Source organism: Mchenga conophoros, linkage group LG11 (assembly GCF_057382185.1).
Source record: "Mchenga conophoros isolate Kocher_MC1m ecotype Shallow Benthic linkage group LG11, M_conophoros_male_GT1.1, whole genome shotgun sequence".
NCBI lineage: Eukaryota > Metazoa > Chordata > Actinopteri > Cichliformes > Cichlidae > Mchenga > Mchenga conophoros.
This window is the reverse complement of record NC_140536.1, coordinates 39321893-39341189: the sequence shown is the minus strand read 5'-3', so window position 1 is coordinate 39341189 and position 19297 is coordinate 39321893. Positions and strand designations below refer to the sequence as shown.

The 19297-nt window shown below is 44.6% G+C and overlaps 1 protein-coding gene across 1 annotated transcript in view; it reads left to right on the top strand.

The window, feature by feature from the left end:
- The window catches only part of gon4lb (gon-4 like b), a 29094-nt gene that overhangs the window by 9420 nt on the left and 377 nt on the right, over positions 1-19297 (top strand). The window contains exons 14-29 of the mRNA XM_085292986.1: positions 3289-3532; positions 3610-3696; positions 4940-5123; positions 5203-5353; positions 5470-5617; positions 5717-5833; positions 6163-7236; positions 10934-11177; positions 11263-11420; positions 12580-12777; positions 17523-17666; positions 17743-18051; positions 18366-18464; positions 18542-18668; positions 18750-19101; positions 19193-19295. Of these exons, the coding sequence (XP_085149112.1) occupies positions 3289-3532; positions 3610-3696; positions 4940-5123; positions 5203-5353; positions 5470-5617; positions 5717-5833; positions 6163-7236; positions 10934-11177; positions 11263-11420; positions 12580-12777; positions 17523-17666; positions 17743-18051; positions 18366-18464; positions 18542-18668; positions 18750-19101; positions 19193-19295 (3739 nt within the window). The remainder of the gene's footprint in view (positions 1-3288; positions 3533-3609; positions 3697-4939; positions 5124-5202; positions 5354-5469; positions 5618-5716; positions 5834-6162; positions 7237-10933; positions 11178-11262; positions 11421-12579; positions 12778-17522; positions 17667-17742; positions 18052-18365; positions 18465-18541; positions 18669-18749; positions 19102-19192; positions 19296-19297) is intronic.

The following is a 19297-nucleotide window of genomic DNA, read 5'->3' as shown; positions in this document are numbered from 1 at the left end:
CGCCCGTGAGCTCCGCCGGCAGCCAGCCGCGCCTGAGTGACCGAGCCCCAGGCCGAGAGGCCGGGGGCACCCCACCTCCGAAGTGGCCCGAGCGAGCCCCAGGCTCCAGGCCCCGATAAGCGGCCGCCAAGGAGTGAGCCGGTGTGTACCTGGACGCCCATCCCCGGACACAAAGAACCACCAACGCACCGATGTCTGAGGGAGTCCGCCACTGGCAGGGGAAGTGGTGGTAGTTGACACTCTTTCAATGATGATGTACATATCCTGGACGGGGAGGAACGCTGGTTTGAGCGTGGAGTCAAGGAGGCCATTTACATGAAAAGGGAAAGACCATCTCTGAATCAAGGAGTGGGCCTAAGGTTACATCTGTCACCGTCTTACAATGCTGTGATTGCAGCCATTCCCCAACTCTCTGTGAATGGTACTCATGGCCATTGATCAGAGGTCTTTGATCAGTGGGTTTTGGTCAGTGGTTGTTGATCAATGGTCATGAGAATTTGCATAATTAATATTAAGGAACTGACCTCCCAGACCATTGTTCCCTCAGTGGGCTGTTTCAGTCATTTTGCAAATGTACTGTTTATAAGATTGGGGAAACCTGCAGTCAGCTGAGACTGAAGAAGTCACTTGGATGAGTGACGAAACGTTTCTCCCAGAAAACGCTACGTCCAGATGAACAGAATCAATTTTTTGGAGATTTACTTCCCTGGATGATTGAGAATGCATCAAGAAGTCTACTGAAACAAGTTACTAGCAGGTTTAGGCTCACGGTGCAATAGTACAGGGTGGGCCATTTATGTGGATACACGGTAATAACATGGGAATGGTTGGTGATATTAAAGTCCTGTTTGTGGCACATTAGTGTATGTTAGGGGGCAAACTAACATACACTAGCATGTTTGATCCACCACTTGAATCTGCATCATAATCTTCTCCCTGGTCACATGGTGAGATATCCATGAGACGCCTTTTCTTTAGTTTCATCCTAAAAAAGAAAACGAAAATAGTTATATTACAGGAGTTCTAAACAAAATGTGTTGTGCTAGGTGTTTTTAAATCAAAAGCGGAAAAACTTGCCTCTTTGTGAACATGAGCCCACAACTGTTTCCTCCTCATAAAATTTTCAGGCCCTGGAAGCAGGTCCCTTAAATCATCCCTACTGAGGGTGTGGAGCAACACCTCATCTATGTTGGCAGCTGTAAATAAAAGTCAGTAACTGTCAGAAATATAAAAGTTGTACATCTCTTTAAATGTATACATTTCACTGTTAAAAAAAGGAAACTATTCCAAATGGTCATTTTGTCAAATACATTTAAATGTAATTAAATATATTATTGATCTGACAACATAAAACTGATTCTATGTAGGATCACTGTCAGTGTGTGCAACACAAAATTCATTTAGACATTAATTTGCATAAATATGCATATGCTTGGCCTACCTTTCAGAACCGACAGGCTGCAATTATCCAAACCCTCCATGTTTTTCTGGTGTAGCTTTTGTCAGAACTTTCCCCTGAGGAGAACTAAAACTAATAGTGCCCAACTGCTTGTCAAATCATTCAACAAATGATCAAAACTCAGATTAGGCCACTTCATCCAAAAAAAACATGCTACCTCAGTTCAGCAAGGTTAAAGTGACCTGATTTATATTAATAGTTTACAACATAAATAATTCGAAGTAAGTTCACATCTCCAACTTAAAATAGTTTTTATGATTAATCATAATCTGTCGGAAATGAAGCTTAAAGTAAATCTATAGGTAAAGATGTCGTTCATGAATGTGCATTATTTTATTCCCTTGTGTTATCTTTAATTTCATCACCCAAACTGGACTTGCAAATAAAATTTGAATAAACTCATGTTGGTTAAATGTAATTTTGGTCATAAAACCGTTAACTCTTGATGACTTAAGTAAATCCTCATTTAAATTAAATATAGATCTGTCCAACACCCCTGTCTTTTTTCCATAACAAAAAAAATTTAAGCAGCAGAGAACTCTGGATGTAAGCCGACAGTCAAAGGAGCTTGCAAAGAAAAGCGTCTGGACTTTAAGTTGCTTGAAGACGTTTCACCTCTCATCCGAGAAGCTTCTTCAGTTCTAAGGTCAAATGGTGGAGAGTCCCAGATATAAACCTAGTGGGAGTTTCCCCCCACAGAGGGACAAAAGGACCCCTGATGATCCTCTAATCACCTGAGCCAAGGTGTGAAACTGGGTGTGGGTCCCAATCAGCCAGAGTTTCGGGTGTGTTCATTGTGAAACCTGGCCCCACCTTATCATGTGAATTCCTGAGGTCAGATGGTCCAGGATGTGAGTGGGCGTTAAGGCGTCTGGGAAGGGATCTCAAAACTGGATTATAGATGGCAGAGAGTTGGTGTCGTAAACCCCGTCTCTGTTCAAAGATGGTCACTCACAGTGGACATAGATGGCTTCTTTCACTCCTCTTTCAAACCATCTGTCCTCTCTGTCCAAAATGCGAACATTGGCATCCTCGAAAGAGTATCCTTTATCCTTAAGATGCAGATGGACTGCTGAGTCTTGTCCTGTGGAGGTGGCTCTTCTATGTTGTGCCATGCGCTGGTGAAGTGGCTGTTTGGTCTCTCCGATGTAGGTAGAGGATCATCAGGGGGTCCTTTTGTCCCTCTTTGGGGGGAAACTCCCACTGGGTTTAAATCTGGGACTCCCCACTATTTGACCTTAGAACTGAAGAAGCTTGTTGGATGAGAGGTGAAACGTCTTCAAGCAACTTAAAGAAGTCCAGACGCTTTTCTTTGCAAGCTTCTTAGACTACAATGACCTGGATTACTGAGAACCTTCACAGGCTTTATGCCCTGTGCTTATCTTCAAAGTCATGCTGCTCTGTTGTATGTTAATTGCCCCTTGGGGATAAATAAAGTTTTTCTGATTCTGACTCTGTATCATTGATGTCAAGATTATATGATGTAAAGGTGGTTTCATCATAGTTGCTGTGATCTGAACATGTATGAAGAGACTTCAAGGCGTGAGGTGAACACCTGTGCACACACACACACAGGAGTGGCGCACGGTGCTGCCTCCCGTTGGGACAGCACAGCAGAGAAGTGCTGTGGCTGTTTGGGTCGGGAGGAAGACTAGTGTCCTCTGCTGCTGCTTCTTCACACAGATCTTGTGAAGAAGAGTCACGCTGAGAGGAAACAATTTGTCTATGATGCTCCACCTACTTACACGTGAAATACTCGGTGGCTAAGTATCAGACTTCAGAATATGTGATACATGCTCGCTTACAGTGTCTCCATTTGCTGCCCGTAGCTTTGAGGCACCGTTAGCCAACATGCTAACAGAGCGGCGGCAGACGGTCAGAAAGCAGTACGAAGCTCAGCAGCAGCGGAGAGCCTTGCAGGACACGACCAATCACCTCTCCTCAACTCTGAAGGACACACCCACCCAACCTCACAATACCATTGCTTCTGTCTTAGTGCTGCCGCGTCGCATTGGCCCCTCCCTCCAACTGGACCACACCCAGAAACTGCAGCTACAGCACCAGCTGCAGCAGGTATGGAAGGTTACCTGTCTCACCCACTTATTCTCCAGGTGTGTTTGCCTGATATCATGTGACCCTTTCTCTCCTAGCATGTGCAACTGCTGACGCAGGTTCACCTGCTGAGTCGCCACATTGCTGCCCTGAATCATGAAGCCTCCATCACCAAACGCTACCTGGTCAGTAAACACTTCTCAATTATACCTACAATAGCTGAACAGGGCAAGTGGGCACTTACCTGGTGGGCGTTTCCTCAGCTCTTGAACTTATTACTTGTTATTAATCTCTGTCTCTATTCCACGGCATGTCTTTATCCTGTCTTCCTTCTCTCACCCCCAATCAGTCACAGTAAATGGCCCCGCCCCTTTCTGAGCCTGGTTCTGCCGGAGGCTTCTTTCTGTCAAAGGGGAGTTTTTCCTTCCCACTGTCGCCAAAGTTCTTGCTCATAGGGGGTCATATGTTGGTTTTTTTTCTCTATTATTGTATGGTCTACCTTACAGTTGCGGCTGGGTGTCGTTACTGATTTCTACTGATTTTCTATTCGATTCAGACTCAGTCTGAAATATTATAACTCTGATCATCTATCAGCACATATCCATATTTTGTATCTATAAAACAAAGCTGACACTGTGAGACTTCATCAGAGGTGTGACCATCACAGCAGACGTCTTTGTGTCTGAAGCAGGTGTTCCTGTCCTGGCTTTTTATAGCAGAGAACCTTAAAAATATTCTGCAGTCGATCAAAAACTGAAGAAAACCATGAATCAACATGTGAACATGACCTGATGCTGCTGGAGTGAAGCAGAGTCACAGAGGTTTGATTACAGACACAGCTGAGCAATCATTGAAGTCTAAATGTCTTCAGTTTAAACAGCAGAAATGAGGCTTTGCTGTCAGAGGACGACAGCACAGAGCACAGTAGCAGAGCGTGATAAGCAGAGAATAATGCAGAAAACAGAGATTTGATGGTAAACTGGTCTCTGAGTGGACTGAGGGAGAGAGAGCTGTGCGGGGAGTGAAACAGCCAAAGTCAGAGAGAATCCATGACGATGTTTGTCAAACGTGAAGTTTGAGCTTCTTTGGCTGCTGGTTCAGTCAGTTTTGGTCAGAGAGACGAAACCTGCAGAATCTGTGTGTTTCAGCCCCAACGGCGCGTCTGTGGACGATCCACGCTCTGTGTTTCTGCTCTCATGTCCTGTTTGAGCTGATTCTGGAATTTGTGATAAAATACATTTATATTTAACAATCGATTCAGGATTTTAAAGAATCGAGATCGCTTTATTCAGACTAAAATAGATTTGAATCAGGAAATTCATTATTTTTTTAAACCCAGCCCTTACAGTTTAAAGCGCCTTGAGGCGACTTGTTGCTGTGTGAATAAGATGAAACTGAACCAGCACTAATGAGCACCTCCACTATCAGGAGGAGCTGCAGCACTTCGCCCACCATCAGGAGCAAGGCTGCGCCTTCAGCTGTTTCAGGGCATGTAACCTGCAGGGTGCACTGGACCTCCTGCACGAGGTGGAGCAGAGGGACGAGCCTCCACCTGCTCCTCCCACTCGAGCCTCCAGACGCTGGCTCCCCCAGATGACCCCTGCAACCAACAGTAAGGGCAAGCTACCTGTCAGCCATGTTTGATGCACCAAACAGATCCAGGTTCAGATTCTTGTTCTGGTTCTGTTTAGGTCTTGCCTTCCCTCTGCTGCCTGCCGACACCGCCTGGCTGTTCGCCACACGACCTGTGTTCCTATACCCAGAACTACTTCCTGTCTGTAGCCTAGACCCCGCCCTCCACAGCAGGAACCTGAGAACATTATACACGCCAGGAGAGGATTGGTAAAAAACACACACTTCCTACATTTTATTTTTTCACATGCACTTTGTGTAAATTTATGGCTTCTGTTCTTCATTGAACTCAGTAAAAACATATTTCCCATCATGCCTCTGTGCAGTCTCATCGTTCTCGGCCTGAAACACTTCGAGGGAGCATTTCAGTCCGACGAGCTTATCAGTTCATACCTGCTCTGTAAGAGTCGATGGAACTTCAGGAAGCACGTCAGAGAGATGAGCAGCCCAAGAGCACCTGACAATGTCATCAAGGTGACATCAGAGTGACCTCACTATGCACCGTGTGACATCATTAGCGAACGTTACATTTCAAATGAATGACTCGGGGCCCAACTTTGTGGTTCTTTTCAGACATTTGTGACGAAGGGCGTCGTCCCGCCGCTGCCACTCGCCTGCAGCAGAGTCCAGCAGGAGGACCAGCGCCCCCCGGTGGACAGAGATGGTGAAAACATGCCAAACTGGCTCAAGGTTTGAACAGCTAATCCCGATCGTGATCCAGATCCACACCTATAATAGAATTCCCCTTTATTGTGTGGCTCTGTCTACATCCATTCAGACCCAGGTACAAATCTGCTGGGAGCAAAATTTGCCGGTTTAGTTTTTGAAAGGACCAGTTTGAACCTGCCAGCCAATTCCAATCTAAAGTTTTTCTTTAAGCGTGACCTGTTGATTCAGATTTTGTGTCTCAGAACTATAACAAAAAGAAACTTTGTGTAGTTTCATGCGCTGCTATACGAGTATTGCTCAAACATCATAATCTGAGGCACAGATTGTTATCCCATTATTCTCGTCTGCAGAACAGTCGCCCAAGCATCCAGAAGACCCGCTCAGATGCCCGTTACCCCTCCTGGCTTCCTCCAAGCTGCACTCTCAGGCTCCACCCCAATTATATCAACAGTTACCGCCCCCGCCCCCGCACCCACAGGCGCGTCTTCGCACTGGCTCATAATGAATCTCTGCTGCCACTCGCCAAAGCACAGGAGGATCTGCCGGTGGAGCCACACGGAGAGAAACAGGTGGACATGCGCTTTTTACCTGTTTCAGGTGTCACGTTATTTTCTGCCCCCACTGCTGTGTCAGGAGCCCTACCATTGGCACCAGCTTCTATCTCTGGAGCGGTCCCACTGACTGCTGCTCATCCAGGCCCCGCCCACCCCGTGTGTGCCAAGGTGATGCAGTCCTGCCTTCCTATTGGCCAAAATACACCACATACCGTGTCTGCACAGGAGAGCCCCACCCCCTCGACACTTCTACTGCCCATTCCCTCTCTCACAAGTCCTAGCACTACAAACACACTGAAGCCGGGCTGCCTCCTCCTCCAGATGGTGTGGACTACCCCAGCTCCTCCCACCTCCCCCCAAAATGTTTTGGAGCATCACATCCACGGGCCAATCAATGGGCAGCAGGAAGAGGTCTTTTCTAAGCAGGAAAAGCTAAAGCAGGAAGAGGAGAGCATGGTCTTGGTATCAACACTCAGCCTGACGTCATGTACAGGAGATGTGGAAGAAGAGGAGAGGCGGGAGGAGCAGAGACAGGAACAGAAGGAAAAGGCAATTGTTATTGGTGTCAGTTTGAATGGAGGAGAAAACAATGGTCAGGAGCAGGAGCAGTGGGGACGGGGAGGAGAGGGGGGAGAAGGAGGCGAAGCAGGTGAGAATGAGCAGGGTGGAGAGGAAGAGGAAGGGAGACAGAGGGAGGAGAGGAGTGGAGCGAGAGACGACAGTGGAGGGAAGGATAAGGACGAAGATCAGGACCGGCATGGAGATGATGATGATGATGAGGACTTTGATGACCTCACACAGGATGAAGATGAGGAAGAAGTGATGTCATCAGCATCAGAGGAGTCTGTTCTGTCGGTTCCAGAGTTACAGGTAGATAGAAAGTCTACCTTAAAAGTTTCCACCTTTTGCGATTTAGTGTTGTTTATGCTCATTAATGGCTACGTACCGCAGGCCTTCATGTTGGCAGTAATTAAACCGTGTTATGGTTCAAAAATATTGGGGATGGACACCAGAGGAAAAACCCACAATAACAACACTGGTCCGGTCGGGTTGAGTCAAACGATGATTTAATGATCACACACGTGGGAGATGGACACTGTATGCAGACGGTCTCAGATCTCATCTCAAAAAACACATCACCATAGTTTTATGAAATCAGGGTATTAGAACGCCCCCTCATGCGTAGTGACGGGTGTAATACAATCAATGTTGACAATTTTATTTAACACAAAGAATAACATTGTCTCCTTCCCGAGGGCAGACGCTAACTGCCCCCCGTCTCCTGGAACCGTCTGTACCCTGCTAAGACACAACATGGCAACTACAAGGACTCTTTCATTTATTAAGACCATCAGTGTGTATTGCTCTAAATCAAGTATATAATATTAAATGAATATTGCTGGATCAGCTACTTCTACTTAAAACATATTAAAACATGACTAAGCACAAAATCACCAAGAATGACATCTTATAAGTGCTGTGTAAGCGCGTGCGGCCTTCCAAGCTCAAAGCCTTTGCCCTCCATAGATCAGCCAGACTCGCGCTGGCTGTAGCTTTTAACCTTTAATTACCTTGAGCACAACTCTAGAATGAGCAACAAACTGCAATGTGTATGGAATGATCATGATTACATCTGCAATGGAAAATCATGTTATTATTCTGGTACCTGTAAGAAAAGATCAAACTAAAGTTATCACCATCACTGTAATGCAAAGAATAATGTAAGATCAAAAACTTCAATTTATGCTTAATGCAAAGCTGGTTATCTACTTCTAAGGAACTAATAATGGCATATTAAAATATTAAATGATAATGAGAAAAACCTCCCCTCCTTATTCTACAACCGCTACTCACGCTAAATCACAGCAACAGTCACCTTAAGGCGCTTATTATCGTAAGGTAGACCCTACAATCGTACTTGTTATTAATCTCTGTCTCTCTTCCACAGCATGTCTTTATCCTGTCTTCCTTCTCTCACCCCAACCAATCACAGCAGATGGCCCCGCCCCTCCCTGAGCCTGGTTCTGCTGGAGGTTTCTTCCTGTTAAAAGGGAGTTTTTCCTTCCCACTGTCGCCAAAGGGATGATCTGATATCCTCGTGCTGGTGTTGTTCCCAGACCATCATGAAAATGTTGTTCCAGGTTCAACATTGCAAGTGACCAATCACATTATTGTGACATTATTCCTTTGCGCGCCAAGCCATTCGTGCATTTATGAAATTCCAATGTTGCAAGGACAATATCAATTCTGCTTACTGTTTATTAAAGGGTTAGGGTTAGGGTCAGGGTCCGTTGATCGGCGGACAGAGGCGGTTTCACGCAGCTTAAGTACAGTTTTTTGTTTTACGCCGGTTTTTCGTGTGGTGGGGCGACCGTGGCTCAGGGGGTTGGGAATCGCATCTGTAACCGGAAGGTCGCCGGTTCGATCCCTGGGCTCTCTGTCCTGGTCGTTGTGTCCTTGGGCAAGACACTTTACCCTACTTGCCTACTGGTGCTGGCCAGAGGGGCCGATGGCGCGATATGGCAGCCTCGCTTCTGTCAGTCTGCCCCAGGGCAGCTGTGGCTACACCTGTAGCTGCCTCCACCAGTGTATGAATGTGAGAGTGAATGAATAGTGGTATTGTAAAGCGCTTTGGGTGCCTAGAAAAGCGCTATATAAATCCAATCCATTATTATTATTATTATTATTATTATTTTCCCGAAGTCGCAAAGGTATGACGTCACAACATTCTGATTGGTCACTTGCAATGTTGATCCTGGAACAATATTTAGTATGATGATCTGGGAACAACACCAACACGAGGATATCAGATCAACCGTCGCCAAAGTGCTTGCTCACAGGGGGTCATATGATTGTTGGGTTTTCTCTGTATGTATTATTGTAGGGTCTACCTTACAATATAAAGCGCCTTGAGGCAGCTGTTGTTGTGATTTGGTGATGTTTAAATAAAAGTGAAACGGGTTTTATTGCCGGCCTCCTCATTGGTCAGAAGTTGTCTCTGATCATGTATTTTTACTCCGACACAGAGAGAAAAGTTCAGGTTTGAGGAAACAAAGACTAAAGATTTTCTCATGTTTTTGTGTCTGAGGCAGAAACTGAAGCTGAATAGAAAACATTTTTTAAATTTCTTTCCTTTCAGTAGAAGCTCATCAGCACAAACAGCTGCTGAAATGATAGACAGAGACTTTATTGATCCTAAAATGGACATTTGTGTTACAGCCAGTGTTGGGCAAGTTACTTTGAAAAAGTAATTAGTTATAGTTACTAGTTAATTCTTCAAAAAAGTAACTGAGTTACAATATTCTAAAAGTAATTAATTACTTGAAAAGTAACTATTGCGTTACTTTAAAAAACGTTTAACCCTCTGGGGTCCAGGGTGTAATTGACCATTTTTAACTACTTTTGATTTTCCCTCCACATTTCACCTTTAAAAACTATTTACTTTGTTTGGTATCGTCCTTTTCAGCACAACCTCACGTCTCTGAATTTACAGTTGTTTTCATTTTGACTACTGTATTAACACAATTGATCTAAAATCAAACAAAAAATATAAAATCAGAGTAGAAAAAGTGATATTTTCACTGTAACAACCACAAACATGTTTAATGAATCATATTTCATAACTTGAAATGCAAATATAAATTGCCAATTTTAAAATCCTATGCACAAGTTTTGCAAACAAAGTTATTTGCAGCCATTTACCTTTTACCTTGATTTTTTAAATAACCATTTCAAACTATTTAGAGAACAATCAGCTGTTCTTCAGTAAAATGCCACACAAATTATTTGTGCCTCTCCAAAACAATAATTTCTGTCCACTATAAAGGAGAACATCACAGCCTGATACCTGCAGGTCTGACAGCAGCAGGTGTGTCACTCCTGTTTCTACCTGGAGACAGCAGTCGCCTCATTGTTCTGACACACAACACAAAACTATCCACAACGATACACACTAACTACACAAGACAACACATTAACTACACTCTCCAAACACGCTAATCTCTCACATCTCACAGCTTCAACCATCTGTTTGTTGACAAATAGTAACGGACTGCGCCGCATTTTCTTGTTAGTAACTGTAACAGCGTTGTAACGATAGGAATAGTAATTAGTTAGATTACTCATCACTGAAAAAAGTAATGCCGTTAGTAACGCCGTTACTTGTAACGCCATTATAACCATCACTGGTTACAACAGCATGATCAAGTTTAAGTAAGAGTAGGATGATGCTCAGTGGGTTTGAGAACGGTGTTTCTGAGAAAAACCTCACCAAACCCTTGGCTGGGTTTGAATCCAGAGGACACAGTCTGAAGAAACATGAACGTTAATGAAGACCAGTTTGGTCTTTAAAGTAAACCAAAACAAACTGAAGGACAGACGTCTTCAGGGAGACGTTTGTGAATGATTGGTATTCACTGATTTAGATATCGGTAACTCTCGGCAGTGAAATCTGTTTTCACGAGGAGGCGTTTGGATTTGTTTAAAAATATTAAAAGCACGGCTGAAAAGAAAAGTTATGCTGATGAGGTGCCAAGGGTTTGGATAATCTCTGACCTTTGACCTTTAGGAGACAATGAAGCAGCTGACGTGGCTTGCGGCGGAGCAGCGGCTCTGTACAGATGGCGACTCAGAGGAGGAGCACTCTCCCACCTCTCCTGGGTCGCAGGAGGAGGAAGAGGAAGAGGAGGAGGGGCCAAAAGGAGAGGACTCAGGGGAGGGGCGGAGCAAAAAAGCGGGTTTAGACGAGGAGACGCCGTCCAGAGAGCGGACGCCTGGAGGAGTAGGGGGGCGATGTCCCGGACGAGGACGAGGTGGGTCTGCGTCTGAACACCGTTTAAAACACTCGCCATCTGTGACCGAATACTTCGTGTTTCTTATTTTCTGTCATCTCTGCAGGCCGAAGCCAACCTCATCGTGGCCTCAGGAGGAGCCGTCAGGAGCGCCACAGCAAAGATGGCGCCAAACTGCTGCTGCTGTATGACGAAAACATCCTGGACAACGACCCGCACAGAGAGAGCAAAGACATGGCGTTCGCACAGAGTTACCTCAGCAGGGTGAGCAATGGACGTTAAATCGTCCCGCTGTTTGCTGAGCTCCCATCTTTGCACACGTGGTCTCTCCAGACGCTGACATCATCGCCTCCGAACCTCCTTTCAGTTTCCTGCGTTTCTTGTGATAAATGAGAAAACGTTCGTGGCTGCTCCTCCAGCAGGATTGGTCAGATTTTAGTGAATGATCACTTGATAGGTCTCCACCCACCCCTCCACCATGTGGGAGGTAGAGCAGGTCAACTACTGATTGGAACGTTGGTGGATCGCTGGCTCCTCCAGTCTGCATGCCAAATATCCTTGTGGAAGATATTGATGTTCTCCGATGCATCTGTCGGAGTGTGAATGTCGTTAGAAAAGCACTCAGTTTAGAGTCAGTGCCTATCAGAATGTGAATGTGTTGTATAGAGCGCTTTGAGTACTCCAGGAGAGTAGAAAAGCGCTATATAAGAATCAGTCAATTTACCACACACTGTGCTCGTGGTCATGTTTGTGGTTTCACCTGTGAATCATCACCTGGATGAGAACGTCATTGATGTTCAGCTGCTTTTGCTTCGGCACATAAACGGTGCAACGTGTCCGGTCTTCCCTTCGGGCTCTTTGGTTCGTGTTTGCATGGATTATTGTTAGCATTGTAATCTCTGAGGATCATAAACAACAGCATCGTTAATGACTCCCGCATCGCGTCTCCCGGGATTTGTGTCTAGCTTTCGTTGTTCTGCGTGTTAGAAGGAGCTAGGAGGAGTGACCACAGCAGCACGACGTCTGTGGGTGAATGAGAGGGAAAGATTGATGGGGCAATGTAAGTGGAATCTGTAGTGCCGCCACACGGACACTGGAGGGCAGTAAAAGTAAGATAAGATAACCTTTATTAGTCCCACACGTAGGAAATTTTTTTGTTACAGCAGAAAGTGGACAGTGCAAAGTTACATAGAAAAATTAGAAAAACTGTGGAATAAGATACCTAAAATATAGGTGGTGGAGTTGGTGTTTCCTTTAATAGTGACATTTGATTTTACTGGCGTGGCGTGGCGTGGCGCTCGTTCAAGTTCGTACAGTCTGTACGAGGGGGCCGGTCTTCACTTTGTTTGTTTTTATGGCAACAGTAATCACCATCTCTCCTTAGAACATGTGGGCTCATGATGTTCCTCCTGTGTGTCGACAGGTGCGTGAGGCACTGCATGATGTACCTGAGCAGGTGGAGGAGTTTGTGTCTCTGCTGAGTGAGTTTGAGCAGGTGGGAGATGGACAGGAAGTGATGCAGCTGTTCAGGAAACTGCGCTGCATCCTGGGAAACCGGACAGACCTCCTCCAAGACTTCGCCGCTTTTCTGCATCCTGACCAGGCGCTGCTGTGTGGACTGGTGAGCAGCTCGTGTGGTTTTTATCATTGGAGTTAAACTCGCTGGTTTTCCTGTTGATGACAGCCCAAGGTGTTCTGTATCAACTCTGGTAAAAAAAAAAAAAAAAAAAATCCACGCTTCTTACTGATGTCCACAATTCCTTTTTTATTTCCTCTCACAATCATGGAGCACCATGAAAACTAGAAGCAAGTAAAATAATACCATTGGCACATACAACACTTATGTCTTTTAACAAAGTGCACAAGTGCTTAACAATTTAACAAGCATAATTTTACCGTGTACGCTTTGTAAACCAGCAGTAGAAAAGTTGAAGAGCCCTAAAAGTCAGTCTTGTCTCTGCCGCTCACAACTTGTTGTTCCTGTGACTCCGGAGGAGGTGACTACTCCACAATCATGTTCACAGAAACTTTCTTTTGTAAGAAAAAATGTATCACTGGACTCAAAGATGATCCTTTTCCACTGTAAGTGTACACAAACATGAATACTAAATAAAGCAAAACAATATAACGATCTCAGGCGCTGGCTTCTGGTGTTGTCATGGCAACCCACACAATTGCATTTCAGCATCAGCTACATGTTCATTAAGTTTCCTCATAAAGGCTCCAAGTGATGAATTCAAAATGTGTTTTTCAGTGTTGGGACTAACGCGTTATTAAGTAATGCGTTACAGTAACTACGTTATTATTGTGGTAACGAGCACGGTAACTAGTTATTAAGCCAAAATCAGGAACGCGTTAGTCGTTACTGGGATTTAGATAGGCTCGTTACTCGTTACTTCGTGTGGTGGCTGTCGCGGAGCTTCCACGGATTCAGTAACATTAGCAAGTGGTGGAGGCCAGCAGGTGGATGAAGGAAAAGGGACGCAGAAGGAAAAGAGACCCGAGGCGGCCGCCGGTCCAAGTGTGTACTGAACTTCAGGTAAGAAGTTATGACCTGCAGTCTCTCTGGGTCAGATATGAACCAAGTGTAGGTGGAGTTTATTTTCGTTATGCTGACTTTTTCCGTACTGCGTGCCAGCTAGCATGACGGAGTTTCTATACAGCTGGGTGGTGCTATGAAGTTACTGATGTTGAACTTTATTTTGTTCATAAGTTATTAGAGTTGCCAACCGTCCCGTCTGGTATTCAGAGAAATATTACGCGTTTCTTATTGAGGTGAAAGGGAACAGTTTGTCCCGTAATTCAGCTACAATGAAAAAAGCACAAAGCTGGAGTTATTCTGTGTCTTTGCTGCACAGCTGCCTCTTCTTCTCTCATCCTCTCATCCTCCCTCTCCCGTTTCTACTTCAATCATGAAAACTGATCAGTGATCAGCTGATCGGCTCTCTTGTTTGTTTATCGCTCACTTTGCGCCGAAAGAGGAAACCAGCGGATGTCGCGCTAAACAACAGCAGCACGTTTAAGCTGTTGTTAGAATTTATTTAATATTAATTTCTAGTATCAGCTGATGTTTGCTGGAGCCACAGCTGCAAAAAAGCTGCTGGTCATGATGTCGGTTTGGTTATCTGGTGAGAGGGAAACATGAAGATGAAACCAGGAGATGTCCTTACTGGATCATCAGAGCTGTGATGGAGAAACAGGTTTACCTTTTAGGTGACATGAATGAGTTGAAGGGAAGTTATGAACTGTTTCTGAGAGACAAATAACACCAGGATCCTTTTCTAAGCAGCTGACAGCTGGTAACTGTGCAGGTGCGGATCTAGCAAAGTGTTGCCAGGGGTCCATGTAGGGCATTAAAAGGGAAAGGGGGGCACAAAGAAATACTTTTCTTTCTTATTCTCATTTAAAATGTCTCGCTTTTAAAAAATAATTATCTGAATCTTACAACAAACGATTGATAGATCGATGCATATATACCATCAAAACAGTGTACATCACTGTCACAACAGTGTTTATTTTCATTCAAAGGCTTTATGATTTTTCCTATAATGGTGGAAAATGCCCGGGACGATTTATTTGTCCCAGTCCAGCCCTGTATGCAGCTAATCTGCAGTCTGGTGTTACCTACATTAGGGCTGCTCGATTATGGCAAAAATGATAATCACGATTATTTTCACTGAAATTGAGATCACGATTATTTGACGATATTTATTTAACCCTTTAAGACCTACCATAGAACCAAGTCCGCCAGAGCTTATATATTTTTTTTTACATGCTGTAGTGCCATTTGTGGGAGCATTTCAAGTTGCTATACATCAATACAACTGTTATAGCCCATATTTTAATAATATGTATGCATTAAGTCCATAGTAACAACATTAATTGCAAACAAGTGCAATAAACTACAAAAAAATTGAAAATAGTTTTTGTTTTTTTACATATATTTCTACTTGGAGAAATTTAAGAGGTTTATCCCTCAAAACTTTAAATACAAAAAAAGTTGCAAAAAATAGTTTACAACAACAGGAAATTTATTTTGAGTGTCTTCATAGTTTTATTTTGGAGATACAGCAATTTTTATATACTGCAGGAAAAACAAAAAAACAATCCTATGCTGCAAATTTGCAAAGAAAACAGCAGGTGCATCAAAATAAACTATTTCCAGCAGTGCAATATGAGTCCTAAGCATCCCAGCAACTATTCAGAAAAGTCAAACATGACTTATAAAAACACTAGTATAGGCTTTTAAGGCCTACAAGTAAAAAACTAGATTTTCTGCGAAAATGACATCACTTCTGGTTTCGGGCAGGAAATGCGATAGTTCCTGTTGACGTCTTTTTCAAAGTGGGAAGTGTTAAGAACAGCTGATGGATCGGCAAAGCGTGTTTCTGGAATATTATGTTTTTGTTGCTGCAAGTGCTTTTTATGCAATTTTTGCAAAGCTTTATGTGGAAGGAAACCATGACCGAGGACAAGCTGATGGCATAAGATGCAAGTACAACTCCTCCGGTTTCATATGCAAAACAAATTATTGCGCTAGCTTACATGGTTCAGGTTCTACAGGGATTTAAAAATGGTTAGGCAAAACGGAGCTTGCTGCTCTGACCGGCTTTAAAGGGTTAACAATAACAATGTGTTGAATAATGACTTTAAAAAATAATATAAAATAGTGTGCAAATACTGATAACAGTGCAAATGTTTGCAATATAAGAAATAAATGAAAAATGTAAACATCTATGTTTAGTGAACTTTGCAGTGTTGCTCTGTGGTGCAGCTACTACATCCTAGCAAAGTTTACACACTGTCTACTTGATCCACGTCTGACTCCGCGAACCCATAATGTTTCCACACCACTGAAGTTTTGTTTTTTTTACCTCTCTTTTCAACCAACAGCAGTCACTCTCCTCTCCAAATAACTTCTGCTTAGCTTTCCGAGCTTCCCTCTGGTCCTCTTAATTGTTGTGACGCGTGTTCGAAATGGAGAGCGGTGCACTCGATTTACCACACGGAGCAGCGCGAGAGTAAAGTACGAGGGAGGTGCTAATAATCGGCTCAGTCATTTTTAATGATCGTTGAAAGCCCAGATCGTAATCGTGATTAAAATTCGATTAATTGAGCAGCCCTAACCTACATCTTCCAATTCAGAAGGCAGAATTTCTGAGTTCTGAGTACAATCGAAAGCACCACGACTGCAGTTTTTGTGTTGGATGTAAAAGGCGCACATGACGCTGTGACGTAGGCTAGAATCATGGCAGTAGTCAATGACGGTCCAGGCGTGGGATTTCTCTCGTGGAAATATGCACATTATCTTTCCCTTTCTATTGGTAGGTGGCACAGTGCACTTGTGGCAAGTACGCAAGCTAGAAGACTGGCAAAGTTATGGAAGCAACACATTAACAAGAAAATTCTGAGTAAAATCAAAGTTACTTTCCCTAGTAACTAGTTACTTTGAAAGTAACGAGTAACTTGAAGTAACTGAGTTACTTTTGAGAGAAGTAACTAGTAATGTAACTAAGTTACTATTTTAAAGTAACTTACCCAACACTGGTGTTTTTACAAATCTCTAATCCCTAAAGCTCCGACTAAAGTTAAAGTCAGCCTCAGCCAATCACAGAGCCCCTCATGTGAGAACCTGTTAGGAGGCTGAAGAGTTTCCTAATGAGAGGAGAGAACAGCTGAAGGATGACGCTCCTTTTATCTCCATGTTCACAAAGGGCAGAGTTTCTTTAGAGTATCATTGATCACAGGGCTTAAATCTGGGACTCTCCACATTTGACTCTTAGAACTGAAGAAGCTTCTCGGATGAGAGGTGAAATGTCTTCAAGCAACTTAAAGAAGTCCAGACGCTTTTCTTTCCAAGCTCCTTAGACAAGAATCATCAATCGTTTTCTTTTTTTAAGGTGCGCCGATTGATTTAGCTCATACAGCGAAGCATTCCACCTTAAGAGTTGCCGTAGCTGCCAGCAGGACAGTGAATGTCTGTAGAGGCTGACGCAACTGCTTCCTCTGTACAGGCCGCCATGCTCGAGCATGTTTGGACTGCGCCCATCTGTTCGGGCGAGCTGGGGCATGAGTGCACGCACTCAGTCTGCCATCGTGCAGTTACAGATGGCGTTCCAGCATCAGAACAAAGCACTATGGATTCTTAAACAGGAAGTAAAAAAACTGCATGTCAGCGGTGTGCTGCAGAACTCGAGCGGCGCAGTTTGAATAAACAAACGTCCCCGTGCCTCATTTCATGTGCTCCGTGCAAGTATCCGTATCACTGCAGCTTTTTAGCTCAGTAACAACGAGTTCACGTCATGCCTCCGTCCATTCGCAGGTCACAAGAATTTAACGGTGTTTTCACTCTTCATGCTTCTGCAGTTCGACGAGCAGCAGGCGTTTGAGCGCAGCCGCCGTTTCCTTCGACAGCTGGAGATCAGCTTTGGAGACAATCCGTCGCATTACCAGAAGATCATCAAAGCTCTGCAGATAGGCCAGGACCTCAGTCCCACCAGCGTCCACGAGGTACGAGGTCTTTGAACCAGATTAACCAGACAGGTGGAACTAACCTGTGCTAATCTCAGCTGTTTCATGTTTTCAGCTCAAAGCTCAGATGTCTATGCTGCTCAAAGGCCACACCCATTTACAAGCTGAATTCTGGGTGTTTTTTGACGAGCTCCGCCCACCTCCAGCGCATCCTGGACAGTTTGAAGAAACCCATTGGCCAGAAGATGGAGGCGGCGGGTTGGAAGGTGGAGAGGGCGTCAGCCAAAATTCAGGAGGCGGGGCCAGTGGCGGGTTTGAGGAGGTGACGTTGCCAGAACTAGAAGAGGAAGAGGAGGGACATAAGATCCAACCAATGACAAACCGGCGTCAGAGAAGGAAGATGGACTCTCACAGAAACTACAAGGTCTGAAGGGGGACAGATTATTTCCTGTCTCTGCTCCTTTTTATCAATCTTTTAGGGGAGAGCTGTACTCCAGGTCGTTTGTAGAAAAACACAATCCACAGCGTTCCAAAGTCAGATTCCACGTCTGTTTTTTTGGAAATCTGGATCCGTTATGACTCCAGATCTTTTGGAAGTCGGGATCCAGGATTGTTTGCTTATTTCTGCTGACGTCCTGTCACAATGAGCAGCTGTGTTTTCAGCCCTGTGATTGGTCAGATTTACATTGTTACTGTTTTCAACCCTGTGATTGGACAGATTTACACTATTCTTTGCAGGGCTGTGATTGGTCCGATAAAGACTGGGTCTGCCCTTGTCGTGATTCAAAGATCCAGAAACACAAGAGGAAAGGATGCACCCGCTGCCATGGCAATAAGGTATGTCTGTATGTTTCACCAGGGGTGAAACGCGTAGAAAGAATTACACCTGAATTACCTGTTCATCTCTCCTTTAGACCTCAGGGGGCGTGTCCAGGGCCATGAAGAGTCTGGACCCACTCTACTCTCAGATAAGTGCTACCCATGATGAACCAGCTAACAAAGACCTGGACCTGAAGGGGGGCGACGACAGTCCCCTGCCAGGTATGTCACACGATCCTCTGTTGGTCCTTTAGCAGACAGGTGCGTGTTTGCTTTAAATAACTTTATTGTTTGTGTTGACAGATCGGTGTGATGCATCATGGGAAGGCTCGTTTCCACTGGCTGATACAAAAGAGGAGGAAGAGGAGGGCGAGGAAGAAGAGGAGGAGAGGAAAAAGGAACAGAGCCCAGCAGCAAAGAGGAGCAGGAGAGAGGAGACACTGCAACCGCCACCTGTGACCCTCTCCATCACCTCTACCTGCACCTCCACGATCTCTACTTCCTCCTCTGTAGCTTCGCCCTCCACTACAGCTTCCTCCACGTCTGCAGCCTTCTGCACTCCTCCTCGGTTAGCTCCTCTTCCTCCTGACCTCCCTGTCTGTGCCAAAAACATTTCTCTGACTGCGAGCGGGGAGAAAGTGATCCTGTGGACAAGGTACTTTCTTTCACCTCGACGAAGGAAAGGTGATTAGGGAAAGGAGTTAGGAGGCACCTATGGAAGGCCTGACTGTTTGTTTATTTTTCAGAGAAGCAGACCGGGTCATCTTGAAGACATGTCAGCAAGAAGGAGCCAATCAGAACACATTTCAGGCCATTTCCAGCCTGCTCGGCAACAAGACTCCCAGCGAGGT